The sequence below is a fragment of the Lynx canadensis genome, chromosome D4, assembly GCF_007474595.2.
Source record: "Lynx canadensis isolate LIC74 chromosome D4, mLynCan4.pri.v2, whole genome shotgun sequence".
NCBI lineage: Eukaryota > Metazoa > Chordata > Mammalia > Carnivora > Felidae > Lynx > Lynx canadensis.
This window is the reverse complement of record NC_044315.2, coordinates 625,509-652,952: the sequence shown is the minus strand read 5'-3', so window position 1 is coordinate 652,952 and position 27,444 is coordinate 625,509. Positions and strand designations below refer to the sequence as shown.

The 27,444-nt window shown below is 39.0% G+C and overlaps 1 protein-coding gene across 2 annotated transcripts in view; it reads right to left on the bottom strand.

The window, feature by feature from the left end:
* LOC115500051 (centromere protein P) overlaps nt 1–27,444 on the bottom strand; it is a 230,225-nt gene that overhangs the window by 175,960 nt on the left and 26,821 nt on the right. For both annotated transcript variants that reach the window (XM_030294365.1, XM_030294366.1), the window contains exon 4: nt 21,549–21,637. In XM_030294365.1, coding sequence (XP_030150225.1) covers nt 21,549–21,637 — 89 coding nt within the window. The remainder of the gene's footprint in view (nt 1–21,548; nt 21,638–27,444) is intronic.

Below are 27,444 nucleotides of genomic sequence, written 5' to 3'. Positions count from 1 at the left end.
ACACATGGTGATAGATGTTAATCAGACGTACTGTAATGATCATTTCATGATTTATATGTATTGAATCATCATGCTGTACATCTAAAATAAATATAGTGTTATATGTCAACTAAATCTCAATTTTAAAAAATCCAATGTTTGAAATCATGGAACTTAATCCACTGAAAATAGTGTTTATAAGTTTTCCTTTGTGGTTTATTACATAGCAGCAAAAGCTTTCAAAAATTAGGTAATAAAATTTCTGAAATGGTTAGAGAGAGAGAGGCCATGCAAAACAACCCCAATGTCCAAGAGGAGCTGTGCCCTCTTTCTCCCAATCAGGCAACTGATGCTGCGGACAATAACCAAAGCCAGCAGAGAAGCAATGCTCCCACTTCCTGATGGAAGGCTGCTGCTGCTGGTGAGGCTGTGGGAGGAGGCTTTGTCAATCAGCCCCATCTGACCCCAAGCAACACCGAGCCTAGGGGAGATGCCACTCCCACTCTCCACCAAAGGGATCCTGCAAACACAGGAAGATGCTTTGTCAACATTCCCCACCCTACACTAAGGGCTCCCAAACCCAGAATGGGGACAAATCAGGGAGAAGGAACTGAGAGAAAGGCATCCTTCACCTCCATATATGAAGTCCTGAGATCATTCCAAGTGGCCTTCACACCAATCTGACCAGAAACAATAGAGCAAAGGTATCAAGAACAAAATCAGAGTACAATACTGCCCAGAATTCAGGGTGGCCTCTGGGCAGCACATGAGAGGAGCAAACCCAAACAGGATATTTAAACCATAGCCCATAAAAGTGAGCCAGAATGTGCTTTTGCATAAAAGCGCGTTGACAAGGACAACTGCAAACATGGCAAAGTAGGGACTATGGGAACGTCCTTCCTCAGAAACACCAAAACCACCACATACTGTCAAGTCACACCCACTGGAAACTGGCAAGACAGGAAAACGTTTACAGTAGCCCAGCAAACACGTAACCAGGAGAAGGGCCACCGAGCAGAGGACAGCACTGCAGTGTTTCTGCTGATGCAGCCCCGTCCCCATCTGAGCTTGGTGGTTCTTGAAGATGACATCCTGCTTTCTCGGTGGAACCTCAGCCTGACCACAGCAGACGGATCTTGTTCCGAAAGAATTGTGTTTCTTTTGTGTTCCCAAATGAGCTCTGTTTGTTTTGATCTATCTGTGGAGTCCTGAGGACTAATGAAAGGGGCCTGATTATTTTCCACTTAACTCACGTTTCTCAAAGATACTGAGAGTAAAATGAATAAGCTGGTGCCAACAAGTGCAAAATCAACAGAGAAACAACAGACATGCTGAAAACCAAGGGAGGAAAAGGTATAGAGTGAGAATCTTTAGAAAACAACAAGTTTGAAAAGAATCTATGTAAGAAGGAAATGGAAAACCACGTACAGGGCAGGGAATTTGCTCAGAAAAGACCTGGGAAGACCATATACTTTCAACTCTGGCTGATCTTTAGTCTACGGGTAAGCAGGGAATAAAGGCAATGGCAGAGGGTTGAAAGACCTCCCTAAGTGCAGAAGGAATGTCCCAACACAGAGCCAAAATGCAGACACCGGAGATCAAATATTTTTGCTTTATTGCTTGTGTTTCCTTTTTGTGCATAATATCCAAAATGTCCATATTCAAAAACAACCACAAAAAATTAAGCAAGCAGGGGTGCCTGGATCGCTCAATTGGTTAAGCATCTGACTTCGGCTCAGGTCATGGTGTTGCAGTTTGTGAGGTGGAGCCACGCATCAGATTCCGTGCTGACAGTGTGGAACCTGCTTAGTATTCTCTCCCCCTCACCTCCACTTGCATGTGCGCTCTCTCTCAAAATAAATAATCTTAAAAAAAAAGGAAGCATGCGAAGAAATATATAAAATGACCCAGCTACAAGGAAAAAAGTTCTCAGAAACTGTCCTCAAGGAAACACAATGGAACTACTACACAAGGAACTTACATCAACATGTCTTAAGTATGTTCATTCAAAGAACTCAAGGGAACCAAGAGAACCATATGTATGACAAGGATATTAGAAGAAATTATAAAAAGGAAATGTAGAAATTTTAGAACCAAAAACTTTTAAAAATGAAGTGAAAAATTCATTAAGGGATTTAACAGACTTGAGCAGGCAGAATAATCTGCAAAAACGCATGCAGGAAGGGTGAAACTATCCACTCTAAAAACAGGAAGAAAAAGAATAAAGAAACAGATATAAAGCCTAAAAAACTGTGAGATTCCATCAAGTATATCAACATATACACATAGATCAACACTTAGTGGAGTCACAGGAGAGCTGAGAAAGAAATTGAAAGTATACCTCAAGAAATAATAGCCCATCCTCTCCAAATTGGATGAAAGCTTTAGACATATCTGAGACGTTCATAGACTGTACAAAGAATGAACTCAAAGAGATTACACCAAGACACGTTATACTCAACCTGTCAAACACCAAGACAGAATCTTCAGATTGACAAGAAAAAAGCCACTCATCATATAAGGAACCATGAGTAAAACCAACCACTGACTTATCATCAACAACCATGGAGGCCAGAAGGGACTGGGATGACCATTCAATGTGCTAAAAGAAAGAGAGTCAACCAGAAATCTGTATCTGGCAAAATTATCTTTCAAGAATGAAGGAGAAATCAAGACATTCTCTGATATTAAAAAGCTGAGGGAGTTCGTGGCTAATACACCTGACCTACAAGAAATTCTAAGGGAATCCTTCAGGCTGAAATGAAAGAATACTGCACAGTAACTCAAAGTCTTTTTTTTTTTTTTTTTCAAACGTTTATTTATTTTTGAGAGAGAGAGAGACAGACTGAACATAAGCAGGAGAGGGGCAGAGAGAGAGGGGGAACCAGAATCGGAAACAGGCTCCAGGCTCTGGGCCGTCGCCCAGAGCCCGACGCGGGGCTCGAACTCACGGACCGCGAGATCGTGACCTGGCTGAAGTCGGACGCCTAACCGACTGCGCCACCCAGGCGCCCCATCAAAGTCTTTGATGGAGAAATAAAAACACTGATTACACAGGCAAGTAACAAAGACAGTATTGTTGTATTTTTGATTTATAACCCCTCTTTTTTTCCTGTATGATTTAAAAATAAATATAGAGAGGTGTAAGGTGAATCTGTTCATGAGTATACTATGTATAAAAATGTAACCTGTATAAATTATAACAACATAAACAGGAGGAAAGAAAGAAGGGAACCAGTTTTTGCATACCTTTGAAATAAGTAGGATTACACGGTTCTTATAAGTCGAAGACGTTAATTGTAATCCTCAAGGTAATCATTAAGACAATAAGTAAAAACTACACAAATAAGGCAAAGAGAATCAAAATGGAACCCTATGAAAATCCATTCAACATAGAAGAAGTTAGTAATGGAGCAGCAAAACGATGTGGTACACAGACAATAAATAGAAAATGACAGAAGCAATACTTCCTTGCCAGTAATTACTTTCAATGTAAATGGATTAAACTCTCCAACTAAAAGTCCACTGGCAGAATGAATTTTTAAAAATTTGATCCATCTGTATGCTGTCCGTAAGAAACTCACTTCAGAGGCATATACACAAAGAGGCCAAAAAAAATATAAGGCTTGAAAAGATAACTCCACACAAATAATAACCAAAAGAGAGCTGGGGTGGCTATATTATCATGAGACAAAACAGAATTTAAGTCAGAAACTGTTATAGAGGCAAAGAATTACATAATACATAGATACAGGTATCAACTCATCAAGAAGATATAATATATCTTACAAACACGTATGTGCACCTAACAAAGGATCCCAAAATACATGAAGCATAATTTGACAGAATTAAGGGAGAAATACAGTTCAATAACAGCTGGACATTTCAAAGCCCCACTTTTTAATAACAGATACAACTAGTCAGAAGATCAGTAAGAAAAATAAAGGATCTGAACAACAGTATAAAACCAATAGACCCAACAGACATATAAAACCACACCACCCACCAACAGCACAATACTTATTGTTCTCAAGTGCACATAAAACATTCTCCAGGGACAGACTCCATGTTTGGTCACAAAACAAATCTAGATACATTTTTATTTTATTTTTATTTTATTTATTTATTTATTTATTTTATTTTTTTTTTTTTCCCCAACGTTTATTTATTTTTTTTGGAACAGAGAGAGACAGAGCATGAACGGGGAGGGGCAGAGAGAGAGGGAGACACAGAATCGGAAACAGGCTCCAGGCTCTGAGCCTCAGCCCAGAGCCCGACGCGGGGCTCGAACTCCCGGACCGCGAGATCGTGACCTTGGCTGAAGTCGGACGCTTAACCGACTGCGCCACCCAGGCGCCCCTAGATACATTTTTAGAAGACAATCTTTGCCAAAGGCATAAAGCAGGAGTTGATAAGGAAAATGAAAAATTCAGAAATATATGGAAATTAGATAACAGACTCTTACCAACGGGTCAAAGAGTAACAGGAAATTAGAAAATTATTTGACAAAAATGAAAATGAAAATGCAATATGCCAAACCTTACACAAGAGTAAAAGCAGGCAAAGAAAAAAATTAATAACTGTGAATACCAACACTAAAAAAAGAATAAGAATCTTATCAGTAACTTTACATTGTACCTTAGGGAATTTGAAAAAAGAAGAGCAACCTGAACATAAAGCTGGTGAAGGAAAGAAATAATTAGGTTAAAATACATATAATAGAAAACAGAAAAATAAAATGAAAATTTGGTCCTTTGAAAAAAATTAACAAAAGTGCCCCCCTTTTTAGTTAAGTGGACTAAGAAAAAGACAATTCAATTACGAAAATCAAATGAAAGTGGGGATATTATTACTGACCTTACGGAAATAAAAAAGAGCAAAGGAAAATGCTATAAACTAATGTATGGCAACAAATTAGATAATTGGATGAACTGTGCAAATTCTTAACAACATACAAACTACCAAACTGACTCAAGAAGAAATAGAAGGGGCACCTGGGTGGCTCAGTCGGTTGAGCATCTGACTTTGGCTCAGGTCATGATCTCACAGCTCGTGAGTTCGAGCCCCGTGTCAGGATCTGTGCTGACAGCTCCGAGCCTGGAGCCTGCTTCAGATTCCGTGCCTCCCTCTCTCTCTCTGCCCCAACCCACTCACATTCTATCTCTTTCTCAAAAATAAATTAACATCAAAAAAAATTTTTTTTTTTTAATTTTTGTTTTTTCAACGTTTATTTATTTTTTTGGGACAGAGAGAGACAGAGCATGAACGGGGGAGGGCAGAGAGAGAGAGGGAGACACAGAATCGGAAACAGGGTCCAGGCTCCGAGCCATCAGCCCAGAGCCCCGACGCGGGGCTCGAACTCACGGACCGCGAGATCGTGACCTGGCTGAAGTCGGACGCTTAACCGACTGCGCCACCCAGGCGCCCCAAAAAAATTTTTTTAAAAGAAGAAGAAATAGAAAATTTGAATAAACTTGTAACAAGTAAGAGACTGAATCAATAATTGAAGTTTCCCACAAAGAAATGTCCAACACCAGATGGCTTCACTGGTGAATCTCTCAAATTCTTATGGAAGAATTAACATCAATCATTCTCAACTCAGGAAGAAAGGTAAAGAAAGAAAAGAACACCTCCTAACTCATTCTATCAGACCACCATTACCCTGATATAAAAGCCACACTAAGACATCACAAAAGAAAACTACAAACCAGTGCCCCTTATAAATTCAGGTAAATGTAATCACATTTCTATGCACTAGTGATAAACAATGTGAAAATAAAATAAAACAACTCCATTTATAATACCATCCAAAAGAATAAAACATGTAGGAACAAATCTACTCAAAGAAGTCCAAACTTGTACACTACAAACATTACCGAAAAATATTAAAGTAAGTCTAAATTAATGGGAAAACATTTGTGTTCATGGTCAGTAGACTTAACACTACTAAGATGGAAATACACTACAAAGTTCTTTATAGACACAATACAATCCCTATCAGAATCCCAATGACATTTTTGCACAAATGTAAAGGCCAACACTAAATTCACATGAAACTGAAAGGGGACACTAAACACCCAAACAATCTTGAGAAAGCGAGAAAAAACTGGAGGACCCATATTTTCCTGTTTCAACATATACTACAAATCAACAGTAATATAGACAGTATGGAAGGAGCAAAGGCATAAACATAGGGATAACTGTAATAAAATTAAATCCAGAATAAACCGAGATCTATGTTCAATTCAGTTGACAAGACTGCCAAGACCATTCGATGGGTAAGAACAGTCCTTTCAAACATGTGCAGGGACAAATGGATATCCAACTGGAAAAAGAATGAAGTGGCACCCTGACTTTTCACCATATGCAAAATCAACTCGAAATGGATCAAAGGACTAAATACAGGACTAAACCATAAAGCTCTCAAAAGAATGCACAGAAGCAAATATCTGACCTTGAGTATGACTATAATTTCTTAAATATGACAGTAAAACAGTGATCAAAATAAAAAATAATGCAGATTTTATAAAAACAAACTGTGCATCCAACTTTTGTGCATCAAAAGACATTATCAAGGTAGTAAAAAGACAACTCCATGGTGGAATTTGAAAAACATGTATCCAATAAGTGGTTCCCAGAATATATAAAACTCTTAAAATCCAACATAATAATCATAAAAATGCCACAACAAGCTATCATGAACATGCTGAAAGAAATGCAAAAATAGAAAGTATCAACAAAGAAATAAAAGCTTTAAAAAAAAGAATCAATGGGGGCGCCTGGGTGGCTCAGTTGGTTAAGCACCCAACTCTTGATTTTAGCTCAGGTCATGATCTCACAGTTTGTGGGTTTGAGCCCCAAGTCTGCTTCAGATTCTGTGTCTCCCTCTCTCCCTGCCCCTCCACTACCCACGCACGCGTGCTCACTCTCTCTCTCTCTCTCAAAAAATAACATTAAAAAAAAAAAAAAGAAGGTGGGAATGCAAGCTGGTGCAGCCACTCTGGAAAACAGTATGGAGGTTCCTCAAAAAACTAAAAATAGAACTACCCTACGACCCAGCAATTGCACTACTGGGCATTTATCCAAGGGATACAGGTGTGCTGTTTCAAGGCACACATGCACCCCCATGTTTATAGCAGCACTATCAACAATAGCCAAAGTATGGAAAGAGCCCAAATGTCCATCGATGGATGAATGGATAAGAAAATGTGGTGTATATATATATATATATATACACACACACACACACACACACACACACACACACACACACAATGCAGTATTACTCGGCAATCAAAAAGAATGAAATCTTGCCATTTGCGACTACGTGGACGGAGCTGGAGGGTATTAAGCTAAGTGAAAGTCATTCAGAGAAAGACAAAAACCATATGACTTCACTCATATGAGGACTTTAAGAGACAAAACAGATGAGCAGAAGGGAAGGGAAACAAAAATAATATAAAAACAGGGAGGGGGACAGAACAGAAGAGAGTCTTAATATGGACAACAAACTGAGTTACTGGAGGGGTTGTGGGGGGGGGGATGGGCTAAATGGGTAAGGGGCACTAAGGAATCTACCCCTGAAATCATTGATGCACTATATGCTAACTAATCTGGATGTAAATTTTAAAAAATAAAAAATAAAATTAAACAAAAAAAAAGGAATGAGTAATTCCCAAATGTGACCCCCCCCCCAAAAAAAACCACCTATGCCTATAGATTCATACAGACGTCTAAGCCCAGACAAAGGACAACCAAATGTCTGAAAATTAAAAAACAAAGCAAAAAAATAAACAAAGACTGTGTATTTCTCACCAAGAACCACAGAGGCCAAAAGCAAGTGGCACTACATTTTTCATAAGCTGAAAGGTCTGACCCAACTAAATTCTACATCCAGAGAAAATCTTCTTCCAGAATGAAAAGTAAAGATTCTCATATAAAGAAAATTAATTTGCTACCAGAGACCTCACTGGCATAGTTTCCTCCAACTCTTTGGGCATATTTAAAATAGCTGATTACAGCCTTTGTCCAGTAGGTCCAATGTCTGGGCTTTCCTCAGGGATGGTTTTTATTGATCAGTTTGCTCTTTTCCTCTGTGTATGGGCCATATTTTCTTGTTTTTTGTTTTGCATGTCTTATAATTTTGTTGAAAAATGAATATTTTATTTTTATTTTAATTTGTTTAACGTTTTACTTAGTTTTGAGAGACAGAGACAGAGCATAAGTGGGGGAGAGGCAGAGAGGAGAGGGAGACACAGAACCCAATGTGTTCTGTCAGTACAGAACCCAATGAGGGCTCAAGCCCACGAACTGTGAGACCTGAGCCGAAGTGCCACCTTAACCGACTGAGTCACCCAGGCATCCCAAAAACTGAATATTTTAAGCAATATAGTGTGACAATTCTTGAAATCAGATTCCACCCCTCTCCAAGGTTTGTTGTGCTTTTTGTTCTTTTTGTTTAGCGACTTTCTGAACAAATCTGTAAAGTCTATACTCTGCTGTGTGGCTCCTCGAGTCTCTGCTCAGTTAGCTAGTATTTGATAGAGCTTCACGGTCTTTGCCAAGGGGCTCTTCGTGTGTGTCAGGACACGTCTCCAATACTCAGCCAGGCAAAGGAAAATACCACCTCAGCCTTCACCTGCTGCTCTTGCAGAACCTCACAATGCAATCAGCCAGCAGTGAGAACGGTAGGCAGGGCATCTCAGGTCTCTCCTGAGCATGAAGATCACCTTCAGCATGCACACAACCCAACACATCGACCTTCTAGAGTCTCAGGAATAGATCAGAAGCTTCCCAAGTCCTTACGGCGATCCCATTCTCCAGCTTTTCTGTTAAGGTTTTTAGTTAACCTATTAGTTCCCAAGTGTTAGGTACCACCTCAGGCAGCTATGAAGTTTAAAAAATTGCTTCAAAGTATCTTCAACAGATACTCCCAGAGAAAAGGCTTTCACACTTGATGAGCTCAACATCAGATCCAATAAATACAGCCTTGCAAGTGAGTTCTTTGAGGGAACTAAAAACAGGTCAAATGAGAACAATTCACAGGGAATGCATCTTTGGAGGACTCTCAACTATTCTGTCCCCTCTGGTGGCTGCCAGGCTTTCGGTTGTCACCATGACTGCAGGCTTGCAGTCATCAAGGTGACCACAGAGCTCCTAAGGGAGAACTGGAAACAGGGCATTTAAGAAGCTACTTACTAAGATTCTGCTGTTTTTCCTAAATAAATGCTCCCTAGATTGCTTCAAGGCTTCCTCAGTTCGTTTGTAAATATGATTCCCACACTTTTGGTCAGTTTTCTTGCTGCTTTTATGGAGGATAAAACCGTTGAAGGTACTTACTTACTCTGCTAGTTTCACTGACATCTATGCATTGGATTTTAAAAGGACTCAAAGAGGGCTTTCTGTATTGACCCTCTGGTTTCTGTATTCTGATGCTTTAACATCTGGGGCCTTGCTGATGCTGGAGGAACTGTCCCTCTCAAGTTAGCAAATTCCTGAAGACAGTAAACAATTTGCTTGTGAGCATGCTTTTCAAACACGATCCAACCAGTCCAAGGCCCACACCCCATCAACTTCCTTTATCAAGCTCTCAAAACTTTGGCTGCTATCCACCTGCCCTAATTACCCAGGGTCAGGTATCCCACAACTGGGGACAACCCCTATGCTCCAGAGCCTCCTGAAGTTATTCAAACGAGTCAAGCCTAAGCCTACTCATTTTGCCTCGCCTGTTCCTTCCCTTAAAAACTGCTATACTCCCACTCTCCCTCTGCCCCTCTAGTGCTTCCCTCTGTGGCCCCCAGTGACATGGTGTGCCCCTCTTGTTGTGAACTATAACAAACTATCTTTTCAGTGGTGACCGTCTCACAATCTGTTGGCCTTACAATACTCAAATAATAGTAAAACCTATTAAAACAGGTTCTAATGCATTTATTCGTAACTTCTAGATATTAACCATACAGTACATATAAGCATAGATGTATATATCAAATGTAAGCTGTTTCCTATACATAGCAAAAGGACTACCCCAGAATATATAAGCAGCAGTGGTGATGTTCATTTTCTCCCTTCTTGGTCATTCAGGCAAATGGTCCTGTAGAAAGTGATGAACTCATTGGCACTGCTTCTCAGAGAGACCTCACCAAATTGGTCTTCATGGCAGCTGGAGTTGTATTACAGTGCTATTTCTATGAAGGTGGCCAGTGTAGGACAGCTCATGATCATTGGGCAAATGGCACTATGAAGCTACTTTGAAGCTAGTCTTAGTAAGTTTATTAGAACTTGTAACGATAACCCCATGAGGGCTTCTGTGTAAGTCAGTACAGGGATTAACTGAATAGGGATTCTTGGGAAATGCTCTCAGAGATGTGAAAAATGAGCGTGTGTGTACTGTTCATTCAAGGTGCCTGTCCAAATCCTTTCCAGTTATGGCCTTTTTAAAATTTTCCCCAAAAGGAGTGCTTTGCAAAAAAAAAAAAAAAAAAAAAAAAAAGGCAAGCCGGCCTCACACACAGAATTCATTCTTGGGGAATCCTTGTAACTAGATCAGTAGAGTCTATTGTAAATAGTGGTGGGCACAAATACTTACCAAAGGAGTTTAGGAATCTGTGCCCCAAGTAATACCAGACAATAAGCAATCTGTAAGATGAAGTAATTCCATGGAAAGTGGGTGGCCCCGGGGAACAGTGTTTTGTAGATCTGGTTTTGCTGACAGGCATTCCCCAAACAGTGGCAATCACTCCATGTTGTAAAGGAAACCTAAGTCACAAACGTTCTTCTCATAGCTCTCTCATTCCTATTCCTATTCCAGTAAGTTCCACCATTTCTCAGAAATATTTTTATTCTTGATTCATAAACATATAAATTTTGAGAATGGGGCAAAGCCTTGCAAATAAGTTTATCCAGTTCCTTCATTTTGAAGATACATAAAAAGCTCCACAGACATGAAATATCTTTCCTAATTCAGTGGCGTTAGTCATTAGTTTAAGGAAAAACCCAATGAAATATGTTATACCAACATATACTGTCCTTATTATGTTTATAATTTACCCTGCCTCGGAGTGATTATACCACAAGACAAAATGCAGTACATTTGTAGAGCACCTGCAGTTGGTAACAATTGGACACCATTAGGTGAGGCCCCTGACCTACTCACGTCTCACCCTGTCATTGAGACCCTCCTGAACATGCTATCTACCTTGGATACCATTCCCTCACCCTGCACATTCCCTATCTCCCATCCTAATGGACCACTTTTCTCTCTCTGGTGTATTACTTACTTTTCATGTTAGTTTTGTTTACTATCTGTGGGCAGAGGGGTTTTGTCTGCACGCTGCTACAAATCCAGCACACGGAGCAGTCTTGCCACATAGCAGATGTTCACTGTTGTGCGCTGTTGGTCCCATAGCACTTACAACAACACTTACCAGCCAGTATGTTTTCCATATGAGCCTGGAAAATCTTTTTAGGCCAGAATAGAAGGAAGTGCTCAAAAATATAATGAGGGAATATCACATGGATTCAGGAACCAGCCTGAAGTTGTTCCCACTGGTCCAGTGTAAGACAATTTGCACACCAAAGTAGAGTAAGGAATTATAAATATTAAACATAACTAAGAATGAAACCATACCATAGTAAATAGATATGTACACACAGACACACATATATAGAGAAGAAAGGAAATCTATTTCTTTTTTCTTAAGTTTATTTATTTATTTTGAGAAGGACAGAGAGAGCATGAGTAGGGGAAGGACAGAGAGAGAAGGAGAGAAAGAATCCCAAGCAGGCTCCATGCTGTCAGCACAGAGCCCAATATGGGGCTCAATCACACGAACTGTGAATTCATGACCTGAGCCAAAATCGAGTCGGACGCTGAACCAACTGAGCCCTAGGTGCCCCCAGGAGATCTATTTCTGCAGCATAAGGCCTAATATCTACTGACATAAGTGGAGGAAGAGCCAGAGTTGAAACGTCATCATTCTGCAACCATCACAACAAAGAGTGATCACACAAGAGTCACCAGGGGATGCTAAATCTAAGCAGAAAATTTAATGATGAGTAGTATCTGTATGGGCATAGTGTCCCCTCACAGACATTAACATCTGCGTGGTCACAGTGTCCCTCACAGACTAGTATCTGTGTGGTCATAGTGTCTCCTCACAGACTGCCTATTATTCCAAGAGAAGGCAAAAAAAACAAAAACACAAATCACGGACCATACAGTGGACAGTAAGGCGACAGTATGACTGAATCAAAATTACTGCCACCTACATGGGCAGAGAACTGAGAAGGACAACATATCACCGGTACGGTATTTTGTTTCAGAACAGCAACGGATCTTGAATAAAGATCGAAGACAAAATGAGGAACGTTCTACTAGGGGGCAGGAAAGATAGAACACCTGTATTTTGTCAAGCTGGCAAAGTAATAAGAGGCAAAGAAAGATTCTAGAATTGTTCCAAATTAAAGGGAATCTAAAAGGTCATGACAATTACATGCGATGCTTGACACTAGCCTGGATCAGGTAATGCACCGGAAAAGTAAATGCAGAGAAGGTCATCGTTAGATGAACTAACCAATGGAAATACAGGTGGCAAATTAGATAAAAGTTTTATATCAATGTCAGCTTATGAAGTCGATTACTGTGTTATGAATATACAAGGGACTATCATTTCTATCCTCAGAAATGTATACCAGAGCCATAATACATGCAATGTGTTCTAAAAAAGCTCCACCAGGAGGAGCGGCAGCAGAAATGGTAGAAATTTGGGTAATACAACAAAAGTGTTCGTCTTCCCTTAAGTTCTTCAAATTGTGTATGGTGGTCAAAGGTAAAAAATCTCCACACTAGTTGATGGGGGTTTTCAGTGTATACATATGAACATAATTCCTGTGAAAACCACAATACAGAGCATAGAAGAAAGGAACATATATGGTTACAAGCCTTCCAGGTTGCACTTGCAGTGGCAAAGTATTAAATCTAACTAGAGCGTTGAAAGTTAGATTATGAATGCTGCAAGCCCTGTAGCAGCCAGTAATTAAATAACAGAAATAACAAAACCCAGATACAGCCAAAAAGTCAGTAGATAAAATTAAAATGGAATAGTAAAAAAATATTTAAATAGTCCAAAAGAAATCAGAAAATGGGAACTAAGGAACAAAAAAACAGAGACACAGAAAATGAAAATAAAAGAACAGATGCATTAACACATAGTTACATAAGCATCTATTTTACAGGGAACACTGGAGATTAAGTGTTAATCTTACTCTAGTATCCGTTACTAATACCTTTTTAATGTCTGAGAGAACAAATTACACTATGAAGAACACCGGCCTATAAAGAGCGGCAGTTCCTTCATTAGAGTTTACACAGGCCAAAGTGACATATTTTAATCTCCATCAAACAAGGGAGCAAAACTAAGCTCTTAATCATGTGATGAGGAAGGGAGCCAAGAAAAAAAATCTCAAAAATGCAACAGCCCAGGTTTAAACACACACAGACTACAGACACCAGACACTCAAGAGACAGAGGGAGAGAAGAGAGCCTGACCTGTGACATTAATTTAACACAGAACTGTATGGAAAAGTGGACTAAATCACAACTCTTCACCCCCATTCACGTCTCCACAAAGGACACTCCATTACACACTCTTCCATTACAGAAAGAACAACATTGTGCACTGTTGGCTCTACAAGTTGTAAGAGTGACTGTAATTTATCTATTTTTCCCAGGCATAGTCCAAACTTCACTAAACGTTAAACAGATGTTATGGATTTCTTTCACAAAATGTTGGCAGTGACACATTTCAGTCTGAACTAGAATAGTCAGAAAAGTAAAATAACTCAAAGTGTCTAAGCAAAACATAAAGAGAAATGGAGGATAAAAATTCTAAAGTTTTATTAGGTCTAAAATCAGATGGACATCAGAAGTTAATTATTCACTAAAATATTATCAGTCACTCTCACATATTGCTGGTGAGAATGCAACATAGTATGGTCACCTTGGAAAACACTGTGCCAGTTTATTATAAATTTAAACATGTTGTAATCATATGACCCAGCAACTCCTTTCTAGTTATCTACCCTGGAGAAAAAACTTACATCACACAAAAACCTCGAATCGATGTTTACAGCAGCTCTATTCATAATCACCAAAACCTGGAAATCACCCAAATGTCCTCCGATGGGTAAAAGGGTAAACACACTAGTACCAGTACACGGAATACTACTCAAGAAATGAAAAAAACGGGTGAATCTCAGTTCATTTACTTTAGCTAAGTAAAGAGGCCAGTCTCTATGGAATTTCATTTATTTCACATTTTGTAAGAGGCAAAACCCTAGTGATCAGAGCAGGTTTTGCCAGGGGTTGAAGGGTGGGGGAAAGGTGTGACTATAAAGGAAGAATATGCAGGATTTCTGTGGTGAAGGAGCTGTTCAATATCATCGTGGTGGCAAGCACACAGAAACCATTCAATCTGAATAACACAGAAGGAAAAACCGAAAAAAGATTACAGAGCCTCATAGACATGTGAGACAATGCCAAAAGCTTTTACATTCATACAACTGGAGGTCCAGAAGCAAAGGAGAAATATATATATATTTATGTAATACATAATAAACATAGCAAAAAATTAAATTACAATGGAATATTTTTTTTTTAATTTTTTTTTCAACGTTTATTTATTTTTGGGACAGAGAGAGACAGAGCATGAACGGGGGAGGGGCAGAGAGAGAGGGAGACACAGAATCGGAAACAGGCTCCAGGCTCTGAGCCATCAGCCCAGAGCCCGACGCGGGGCTCGAACTCCCGGACCGCGAGATCGTGACCTGGCTGAAGTCGGACGCCCAACCGACTGCGCCACCCAGGCGCCCCTGGAATATTTTTTAAAGTATTCAAATAGGGTTGCCTGACTGGTTCAGTTGATAGATCATGTGACCCTTGATCTCAGGGTCATGAGTTCAAGCCCCAAATTGGGGATAGAGTTTATTTAATTAAAAATATTTAAAATATTCAAATCATCCAGAAAATGCATGAAAAGCAAACAGAACAATAAAACAGACAAATAACTAAATGGGTAGACCTCAATCAAAAAATATCAATGATTACATTAAATGTAAATGTTTCATAGATCTAAACATAAAAGGTAAAAGTATAAATTTTTTTTTAATTTTGATGAAAATCTTCATGACCTGAGGTTAAACAAAAGTCACAGACATCATATCAAAAACATATAAAAGAAAAAAAAGATTAACTGTCTTCTTAAAAAAAATTTTGCTCTTTGAAAGATACTGTTATGAAAATGAAAAGACAAGGGGTGCCTGGCTGGCTGGCTCAGAAGAGCATGTGACTCTTGATCCCAGGGGGTGTGAGTTTAAGCCCCACACTGGGTGCAGGGATCACTTAAAAATAAATTCTTAAATAAGAAAAAAAAAGGGGGGAAAGAAAATGAAAAGACAAGTTACAGAATGGGAGAAAATATTTGAAAATTGCACATATGACAAAGGACTTGTACAGAGAATACATAAAGAACTCTCAAAACAACAGTAAGGAAATAACCCAATGAGGCCATGAGTGGAAGACATGAACATAAACTTCACCAAAGAGGATGAACAGACAGCAATAAAGCACATGTAGAGATGCTCACAGTATCAACCATCAGGAAACTGAGATGCACTACACTCCCACTAGAATGGCTAGAATCAAATATACACAAACAGCACATGATGGAGAGCATGTAGAGAAACCAGAACTCTCATACATTGCTGGTGTGAATGCAAAATAGCACAAACCTCTGGGAAAACATCTTGGCTGTTTGTTTGTTTGTTTGTTTGTTTTTAACGTTTGTTTACTTATTTTGGGTATAAAAGAGAAGGAGAGAGGGAAGGACACAGAGACAGGGAGAGAGAGAAGCCCAAGCAGGTTCTGCACCCAGCACATAGGGCCCGACATGGGGATTGATCCCATGACAGTGAGATCATGACCTGAGCCCAAAGCCAATAGTAGAATGCTCAAATGATTGAGCCACCCAGGCACCCCTAGGCCAATTCATATAAACTAAAATGTAGGGGTGCCTGGGTGGCTTAGTCAGTTAAGAATCTGACTTTGGGTGCGCCTGGGTGGCTCAGTCGGTTAAGCGTCCAACTTCGGCTCAGGTTGTGATCTCGCGGTCCGTGAGTTTGAGCCCCGCGTCGGGCTCTGTGCTGACAGCTCAGAGCCTGGAGCCTGTTTCAGATTCTGTGTCTCCCTCTCTCTGACCCTCCCCCGTTCATGCTCTGTCTCTCTCTGTCTCAAAAATAAATAAACAGGGGCGCCTGGGTGGCGCAGTCGGTTAAGCGTCCGACTTCAGCCAGGTCACGATCTCGCGGTCCGTGAGTTCGAGCCCCGCGTCGGGCTCTGGGCTGATGGCTCAGAGCCTGGAGCCTGTTTCCGATTCTGTGTCTCCCTCTCTCTCTGCCCCTCCCCCGTTCATGCTCTGTCTCTCTCTGTCCCAAAAATAAATAAACGTTGAAAAAAAAAATAAATAAACATTAAAAAAAAATTAAAACAAACAAAAAAAGAATCCGACTTTGGTTCAGGTCATGTTCTCACCATTTGTGAGTTCTAGCCCCACATTGGGCTTTGCACTAACAGTGCAGAGCCTGCTTGGGATTCTCTATCTTGCTCTCTCTCTGCCCCTCCCCTACTCACACTTTCTCTCTCAAAATAGATACTTTAAATATATATACAAATGTATATAATACATATGGTATATGTTTATTATATAAGTTTAAGAATATGTTTATGTATAAATATATATTTATAACATATTTATATTTATTATAAATATATAAGTATGTTTTAAATATATTTATATATAATTTTAATAAATATATATTTATGTTATATATACATAAAGAAAGCATGTGTGCACACACCAACATGAGCAGGGGAGAGGCAGACAGAGAGAATCCCAAGCAGACTCCACACTGTCAGCACAAAGCCCAATGCAGGGCTTGAACTCAAGAACCATGAGATCATGACCTGAGCCAAAACCAAGAGTGAGACCCATAACCAACTGAGCCACCCAGGTGCTCCTAAAGTCTTTATTTTTAAAAAGACAGGAAAATGTAAAAAGACACAGAACTTTCACAAATGACAAGTACTGTCCATGAAATTGCAAATTTAGTAGAGGGGGGTTTAAAAGCAGATTAGTCAGAAAATGAAGAAATAATTGCTGAACTGAAATACAGATCTGAGGAATAATCAGGAATAAGCACAAAGATACAAAGAAATAGAAAGTATAAAAAAAGGGTAAAACAGATATAGAAGGTGAACAGAGAGCATGTCCCCAACTCTGGAATGAGAATCAGAGAAAATAATGGAAAGAGCTCTGATTCTACTAAGGATGTATGTAAACAGCTGCAGAGACCATCCACACGTGTCATTAAACAAATCTGGATCTATAAAATCATAACATTTCTTGAGTCTATTAGAGACCCAAAGCCACAAGGCAACCAATAAATTTTTCTTCCTCAAAGCAAAGACATGACACAAACTGTTCGCTCCTGGGTCAACTTAGGAGAGGAAAGCAGTCCCTATTCAAGTGGGTAACAAGAAATCAGCTAAAATTTCATAAATTCTTTTTTTGTTGTTAAGTTTTTTCCTTTTTTCTTTTCTTTTCTTTTGTTTTTTTTTGTTTGGTTTTTTTTTTGATATAGAAAAAGAGAAGGAGAGAGAGAGAGAGAGAGAGAGAGAGAGAGCGCGCGCGAGCATGTGCATGCAGGGGAAGGGCAGAGAGAGAGAATCCGAAGCAGGCTCTACGCCATTGGCATAGAGCCCCATGTGGAGCTTGAAATCACGAACTGTGAGATTATGACCTGAGCCGAAATCAAGAGTAGGATGCTCAACCAACTGAGACAACCAGGTGCCCCAAATTTTGACAAATTCTTAACAACGAATACGGGATAGAGTGTCATTTTGGAACAGGTTGGAACCCCAGACACAAAGGGACACCACCAGAAAAACCAGGGTCATGTCAGAGAGAGCTCCCTGCCTCTGGCACAGGCACTGCCAGGAACAAAGTGAAGCCAGCATTCTTCTTTGATGGAAACCAAAAACCCCGAAATGCTGAAAAAAGGGCAACAAAGCAATGGAAGAAAAAATCTCTTGCTTCCAAGGGAGGAGCACAAGTCAAACTCATCTAATGTTGGGAGATGGACAGAAAACACTCCTGTTACCAAGACAAAGATCCACTGCTTCAGGAAGAGGGCAAAAACCCCATTCCATGGGAGGGGCAGGAAACCCACTGGGCCCAGGATCCTACACTAACACCAAGCATTCATCTGATAACCCTGCAAGAGGAACATGGAAGTCTCTCCTGGCCAAGACCAACCCCAGATCCAGGCGGGCTTTGGCTCTACTGGGCAGGAGGTGCAGGAACACTGGGGAGCCCAACCCCTGAGGTGCAGGTACACAGGACTGCCCAATACTGAGGATGGACCCTGAAAACAGAGAACTCCCGTTGTGCCCACCACAAGCCTGGCACCAAGTAATAAGCATCAACAACTACTACTGGGGAGCGTCAAGCACATGGAGAAAGGTTCCCCTTAGAAAGGCAGAAAGCTGAGTGGATCTGGAACACAGAGAAGAAGCCTCCAGCTCCCAAAACCACATTCTAAGCATAAGGAAAACCAGACCTTGAATTTGAGTTCACAGATGGAAGAATCTGAAACCTATGGTGAGGTGGTGATTTGAAGCCTACTGATGACGGAAACAGTAAAAATCCCAAACTAGCTCAACTGCTGACCACTCTGAATTGACGCCACACTACTAGCATGATAAACGTACTCATTTCTGAGCATAAGTACTATTTGCTTCAGTCTCTGTTTTTCCACACGTATCACTAAAAAAAAAAAAAAGATGACATACAAAAATTCATGAAAAAAGACCCAAGAAGTAGCAGAATCAGGCTCCAAGATGATACAGATGTTGGCACTATAAGACAGGGACATTAAAATAACCATGATTAAAAGTCACAGAGACAGAAATACGAATGGAGGGGAAGATGGGAAGCTACTGTTTAATGCACAAAGAGTTTCAGTTTTAAAACATGAAAAGTGTCATGACATAGATGGTGGTGGGGCGCCTGGGGGTAGGTAGGTTGAGCTTCCGACTCTTGATTTCAGCTCAGGTCACGATCTCGCAGTTTGTGAGTTCGAGTCCCGTGCTGGGCTCTGAGTGGGCTCTGTGCTGACAGCTTGGAGCCTGGAGCCTGCTTTGGATTCTATGTCTTCCCCTCTCTGTCCCTCCCCCACGTGCACGCTGTCTCTCTCTCCCTCTCAAAAGTAAACATCAAAAAAAAAAAAAAAAAAAGATAGATGGCGGTGCACCTAAGTTAAATACGTCATGTATGTATTTAATACTATAACTGAACCCTTAAAAAGGATTAAGAAGGTAAGTTTTATGGTATATGTATTTTATTACAATAAAAAAAATGAGGGAAAAAAGAGCTAGTACAAAGATATATGAAAGAGTCTTGAATCTTGAAGGTAGTGGTTTCATGAAGCTACAGAGGTGATAAAATTGCATAGAACAAACAAGTGATTGTAAAACCGATAAAATCTGAAAAAGCTCTGTGAATTTTACTAATGTCAATTTTCTGGATGTGAAGAGTATACTCTGTAACATGTTATCATTGTCAGAGGCTGAATGAAGGGTATGTAGAATCTCCTTGGATACTGGTTTTGTTTTGTTTTTTACAATTTTCTGTGAATTACAATTATTTCAAAATTAAAACTTTAAAAATATGTGTAACAGATGAAATAAGATTAGCAAAATATCAATAATTGTTGATGCCTAATGTGTAGCTGCAGGTTAATTATTCTATTATTTTTACATATATATGAAAACTTCCAAAGTAAAACACTAAAAAGAAAAATAGCCATAATTAATAATTTAAAAGATCTAATGGAAAAAGTTGTACAAATGCATTAACAAATGGGGACTTTCAGTAGACAGAAAAATTAAGGGTCAAATTGAAAATGCCAGAGGTAAAAAAACATGGCATTAGAAGTGAAGAATTCCTTCAAAGGGCTCACTGGTAGGTGGGACTTCAGCTGAGGAAAGAATCTGTGAACTTGAAGATAGGATAACAGAAATTACCCAAACTAAAATCCAAAGAAAAAACAAAGAGTAAAAGACACAGAAGCACCCAATCCCTGAGGTGATATACCAAATGGCTTAATACATGTGCAATTAGCACTGCAAGAGAAGCACAGAAAACAGAAGATTTGAAAAGATGTGGATGGGAATTTTCACACTAACACACCTTAGAAATAATACTGTCAAACTGGGGAAAAACAAAATTAAGAGACAGGTTTGAAGGCAGCCCCAGCCCCCAAATTAACCCTTACAGCAGACTTCTTGTCAGGACCCACGTGATCCAGAAGAGACTAAAGAACATCTTCAATGATGTCGGAGAAGAGCAGCCACCCCAGTTGTCAGTGGTCAACAATATATTCCTGGTCTCCCTCCCACACAGTTGTTCCCCGTCCAATCTCTGTCTAGGTAGGACCCTCTCTCCACCACAAGGTCCACTTCTAGTCCCTCCTCCAATCTCCTGAAGTTCAAGGCTTTAACTTCTACCCACTGGCAGAAAACTCTAGGGCTCTTTCTCCTGCCTCCAACTCTTCCGAGCTGCCTACTTCCCGTTTTTACTGCTGTGCTTCACAGATACTCAACATGTCCAACCTGAAGTCACAACCTCGCCTACCATGATTCTCTTTCAACTTTCTCTATCTCAACAAATGCAATCACCATCAAGGACTCCTGATCCCTCCCATTCGGCCAATAATTGTGCTTCCTAAATATTCCCCAAGTCCAAACCCATCCAGCACTCTACCTCAGCTACATTATGCTAGTCCAACCTACAAATGTCTTCGGCATTTTCATAGGCTAATCACTGACCAAGCTGTACCTACTACTATCCGCCGTCAATCCCTTCTCCCTGTGGCATCCACAATAGTTCTTTCTAGGATGTCACACACTCTCCAGGCTCTGCTTTAGTAGATTTATGCTGGTCTCCGGACGATGATCAAACTCCTCGTACCAAACTCCATGCAGTGTGGACCTTACGTACTTGACAGCCTCATCTCAGAACACACTCTCCGGCTCACACCCTGCTCTTGTCAGTTGCTCACAGACGGCATGCTTCCTCTTTGCATAGTGCCTATGTACAACTACTCTGTCTAGGACCTCTTTGTTAGGTTACACCTACACATTATTCAGATGTCAGCTCAATTTTCAGGAAATGATTCCATGTTCTTCTTAAAAGTCAAATTCCTGATGTATGCTTCAACAGGCATTAAGTAACTCTCTTCTGTAGCACTGAGCGCAACCACAATTTTAGATTTATTTCCATAATTAACTTAGGAGTTCACCAATAGGCTATAACCTCCATGAGTATCAAAGATTGTATCTGTTCTTCCTCACATTTTAAAGCCTAGCACATAGTTAAAAAAAAGAGAGAGAGAGTAAACTTAAAACTGTAGAGTGAAAACAACCCCTAAAAAAATAAAAATTTGTAATATCTTACCTAGACACAAATTCACTTAATTCTGAATATTCGGTGGGCTCCATTATTATGTTGAGGTCAGTAATAACAGAAGATAAACTCTCCTTATTCTAAAATTTAAAAAAAGTTTATACATCAGATCACAGTAAACATTTAAATAAAATAAAGAGACAAAAATTATTTTAAAAAATACAAAATGAAATACCACCAAGCAATAGGAAAAGGTAATTTTAAAAAGCCACAACAGGAAAAAAAGGCAAATATAATCACACAAAAAACTTGATATTTTTTAAACTTTATTTCTGAGAGAGAGAGAGAGAGAGAGAGAGAAAGCGAGCACATGGATGGGGGAGAGGCAGAGAGAGAGAGAGGGAGAGAATCCTAAGTGGGCTCCACAGGGGGCTCGATCCCATGACTGTGAGATCATGACCTGAGCCGAACTCAAAGAGGCGAACTCAGACGCTCAACCAAGCCACCCAGGCGTGCCAGAAACTCAAAATATTTATATTAAAAAATGACTTTATAACTAAAAGTGAAAGAATAACCTGGCAAAAAATTTTTACAATAAATATGACAAGGAGAAATGAAAACTGAAAAGAAAAATGTGAAAGACATGAATTAAAAACTGAAATATATTAGACAATTAACATGGAAAAAAGTATTCACTCTCACTAGTAAAAAAGACAAATGTAAATTAAACCAATGAGATAATACTTTTACCTATGAAATCATTTTGACAATACATACTTTAAAATACACATATTCTCGGGGCACCTGGGTGGCTCAGTCAGTTGGGTGACTAACTTCAGCTCAGGTCATGATCTCATGGTCTGTGAGTTCGAGCCCTGCATCGGGCTCTATGCTAACAGCTCAGGACCTGGAGCCTGCTTCAGATTCTTTGTCTCCCTCTCTCTCTGCCCCTCCCCCACTCACACACTGTCTCTCAAAAATGAATAAATGTTCAAAAAAATTTTTTTCAATACACATATTCTCTATACCAGCAGTATGACTTCAAGAATCTATCCTAAAACAGTAAGAAATGAAAACAAAGACTTATGGCTACCTATTACAAAAACATATTTTGATCTGTAAACTCGGGTTTTCTCCTTTACTCTAGTAAATTTTGCTCTATTATATAGTTGCCTATCATTTGTCTTTCACTTGTTTTTGCAAAAAGCATATATTGACCATTTGTGGTCTTCCAGATTGTTCTTTTCACTTGCTCTTACAGGTGATTTTCCTCAAGAGTGCCATCCATATTTACCTCCTGGTTACTTCAAATATAGTTCTCAGCACTATAATCACTTTCTTTCTCTCAGTTCTCTTTCCTCTTACTCAATTTTCTATAAATGCTTCATTTGATAGAGCAGGTTTTATATAGTGTGTTCTTGTATTTATTTCCTGGACTAATTCTTTCAAAGTGAACTTATCCCCATTTTCTTATTAATTCCTCTCATGACAGTACGTTTGCACATGTCCTAAATGAAGATAATAAAACATGGCACCATATTTGTGCTCCATTCTGGGACTACTATGTGTTCACAGGAGTAGATCTAACAATTTCTAATATTTCCTAAGAAAACAGTGAGTGGTTACTTCTTGACACTTCCCCATTTATCTAGGCACTATCTGATGTGTCTCTGTATTTTGAGCTGCTGGAGAAATGGATATTGAGGGCTTATAATCTCTGTTTAGTTTTTTAGCTGCCTGAGGATACAGTGGGAATTGTTAGGAGCAAAGGATCTCAACAGATATTTCTTCAAAGACATACAAATGGGCAGAAAGCACATGAAATAATGGCCAGCATCATTAGTCATCACCTGGTCATTCCATTTGACCCAACAATTCTATTGTTAGACATACACCTAAGAAAAATGAAAACATATGCCTACTTATAAGCTTACACACGAATGTTTACAGTAACATTAACAGTAGTAAAAAGGTGAAAATAGCCCAAATGCCCATCACCTAATAAATGAGTAACTAAATTTGATATATTCATACAATGGAATATATTCAATCAAAAAAAGGAAATGAAGTAATGATACCTGCTATATGCACAAACCTTGAAAATACTATCTTGAGTGAAAGGAGCCAGTCAAAAAGATCACATATTACATGATTCCATTTCAACAAACTGTCCAAAATACACAAACCCATAAACATAGAAAACAGATTAGCTGTTGTGTAGGTCTGGGCAGAAGAGGGACTGAGGGATGATAAAAAGTAAGGGGTTTCCTTTTGAGGTGATAAAAATGTTCTAAAATTGATGTGGTGATGGTTGTACAACTCTGAATATACTAAAATTTACTGTATATTTTAAATGGATGAATTATTTGATATGTGAATTATTATCTCATTTGACCGGTTTTAAATTTTTTAAAAAACCTCAGAGGCACATCTTGTCTTTTGCTTGAATATGTGTGGGTGTGTGTTGGATTTTGGCCTTTCACCCATTAGGAAAGGCAAATAAACCTTACCTCACTATAAAGCCTATGATTTACAGGCCCCTCCTTATTTATTTATATCAAGATTTATATCAAGAGTTGTATGCTTAACAGACTGAGCCACCCAGGCACCCCAGATGTCTTTTTTAGTGTTTTTGTTTCCTTCAGATAAATACCCAGAAGTGGAATTGCTGGATCATGTGGTAATTGTTTTTAATTTTTGAAGGAATTCCATACTCTTTTCTATAATGACCGTACAAATTTACATTTCTACCAATAGTCAATAATACACAAGAGTTCCCCTTCCTCCACATCCTGGCCAATACTTATTTCTTGTCTTTTTTATAATAGCCATCCTAATAGGGGTTAGGTGATATTTCATTGTGGTTTTGATTTCTATTCTCTGATTTTTTTCATATACCTGTTTGGCAATCTGTATGTCTTTTTGAAAAAATGTCCATTCAGATCCTCTGCCCATTTTTAAACCAAATTGTTTGGTTATTTTGCAATTGAGTTATAGCAGGTCTTTATATATACTGGAGATTAACCCCATCAGATATAGGATTTGGAAATATCTTCTCCTATTCCAAGGGTTAACTTTTCATTCTGCTGATGGTTTCCTTTGCTATAGGGAAATTTTTTAGTTTTATGTAGTCACACTTCTTGATTTTTGCTTTTGTTGTTTTTGCTTTTTGGTATCAAACAAAAAAATCAACACTGGGACATGTCAAGGAGTTTACTGCCTATGTTTTCTTCTAGGATACTTATGGTTTCTGGTCTTACATTCAAGCATTTAGTCCATTTTGGGTTAATTTTTTGTGTATGGTGTAAGACAGAGGTTCAGTTTCATTCTTTTACATGTGGCTCTCCACGTTTCTGAACACCATTTAGTGAACAGACAGTCCTTTCCCCATTGTATATTCTTGACTATTATAAATTAATTTACCACATATGTGTGGGTTTAGTTCCAGGTTCTCAATTCAGTTCCATTAATCTTTATATGCCAATACCATATTGTTTTAATTACTATAGCTTTTGTAATACAACTTGAAGTCAGGAATCATGATGCCTCCAGGTTTTTTCCTTTCGTAAGAGTCAACTGTCTATTAGGGATCTTCGGCGGTTCCATACACATTTTAGAATTCTATTTTCTATTTCTGTGAAACCTGCCATAGGACAATTTGTAGTTGAATCTGTAGATTCCTTTCAGTACTGTGGACATTTAAAAAATATTAACTCTTCTAATCCATGAGCACAGAATATCTATCCATTTATTTGTGCCTTCAATTTCTCTTGTCAATGTCTTATTGTTTACAATGACCAGGTTTTTGACCTCCTGTAGGTATTTCAATCTTTTTGAGGTAATTAAATAATTTCTCTTATAGTGCATTATTAGTGTACAGAAAAAGAACAGATTTTTGTATATTGATTTTGTATCTTGCAGCTTTACTGAATTCATTTATAAGTTCTAATAACTTCTTGGTGGATTCTTTAGGGTTATCTAGATTTATTTTTAAGTTCATTCTCTCTTGCTTGCTTGCTTGCAATAATCTCCACATGGGTCTTGAACTCATGTCCCTGAGATCAAGAGTTGCACATTCCTCTGACTGAGGCAGCCAGGCACCCCTGTTTAGGGTTTTCTATATAGAATATCATGTCATCTGCAAATAGTGATAGTTTTACTTCTTCCTTTCCAATGTGAATGCCTTTTATTTCTTCTTTTTCCCTAACTGCTCTGGGTAGGACTTCCAATACTACGCTAAATAAAAGTGGCAAGGGTAAAAACCCTGTTCCTCATCTTAGAGGAAATTCTTTCATCTCTTCACCATTGAGTATAATGTGGGATGGTCATAAATTGCCTTTATTAGGTTGAAGTATGCTCCCTCTATACCTATTTCTTGGGCATTAATATAAAAAAAGGGATGTTGAGGGGCGCCTGGGTGGCTTAGTTGGTTGGGCATCTGACTTCAGTTCAGGTCATGATCTCACAGGTCGTGACTTTGAGCCCCGCATCAGTCTCTGTGCTGACAGCTCAGAGCCTGGAGCTGCTTCGAAATCTGTGACTCCCTCTCTCTCTGACCCTCCCCCACTCATGCTCTGTCTCCCTCTGTCAAAAAAATAAACATTAAAAAAAAAAAGGGGATGAATTTTCTCATATACTTTTCCTGCATCTATTGAGATGATCATATGATTTTTATCCTTCATTTTGTTAATGTGATACACCACAGTAATTGCTGCAAATGTTAAACCACTCCTGCACTCCTGGATTTAATCCCACTTGATCAAGGTGTATAATCCTCTTACTGTATTGTTGAATTTAGTCTGTTAATATTTTGTTGATGGTTTTTGCATCTATGTTCATTGGCAATATTGGCATGTAATTTTCTTTTCTTGTGGTGTCCTCGTCTGGTTTTGGTATCAGGGTAACACAGGTCTCTAAAGTGAATGTATGGGTCTTCTTTCTTCTTCTATATTTTTGTAAGTATTAGAGAAGGATTGGTATTAAGTCTTCTTTGAATGTTGGGTAGAATTCTCTAGTGAAGCTATTTGGTCCTAGATTTTTGTTTGCTGGAAGGTTTTCAATTACTGATTTACTAGTAACCAGTCTCTTCAGATCTCTTCTTGGGTCAGTCTTGGAAGGCTGTATAAGTCTCTAGGAATTGATTCATGTCTTTTAGGTTGTCCAATAGGTTAGCATACAATTGTATTCTTATTATCTTTCCTAGTTTTGTGATATCAACTGCAATGTCTCTTTCACTTCTGATTTTCAGTTCCCTCTCTTTTTTCTTGGTGAGTCTAGCTAAAGGTTTGCCTATAATTGTTTACCTTTCAAAGAAAACAGCTCTTGGTTTCACTGGTCTTTTCTACTGCCTTTTCAGATTCTATTTCACTTATTTCTGCTCTGAGCTTTGTTATTTCCTTCCGACTTTGGGCTCTATTTGTTTTTGTTTTCTAGTTCACTGAGGTGTTAAGACAGGTTTTTTGAAATTTTTTTGTTCCTTGAGGTATAAATTTATAGCTATGAACTTCCCTTTCAAATTTTTTTTTTTAACGTTATTTTATTTTTGAGACAGAGAGAGACAGAGCATGAACGGGGGAGGGGCAGAGAGAGAGGGAGACACAGAATCGGAAACAGGCTCCAGGCTCCGAGCCATGAGCCCAGAGCCCGACGCGGGGCTCGAACTCACGGACCGCGAGATCGTGACCTGGCTGAAGTCGGACGCTTAACCGACTGCGCCACCCAGGCGCCCCTGAACTTCCCTTTTAGAACTGCTCTTGCTGCATCCCAGAACTTCAGTATGTTATATTTTTATTTTCCTTTGTCATGAGGTATTTCATTATTTCTCATTTAATTTCTTCATTAACCTGTCAATATTTTAGTAGCATGTTATTTAATCTCCACATGTTTGTGCATTTTCCAGTTTTCTTCTTGCAACTGTCGTCAGAAAAGATGCTTGATATTAATCTTC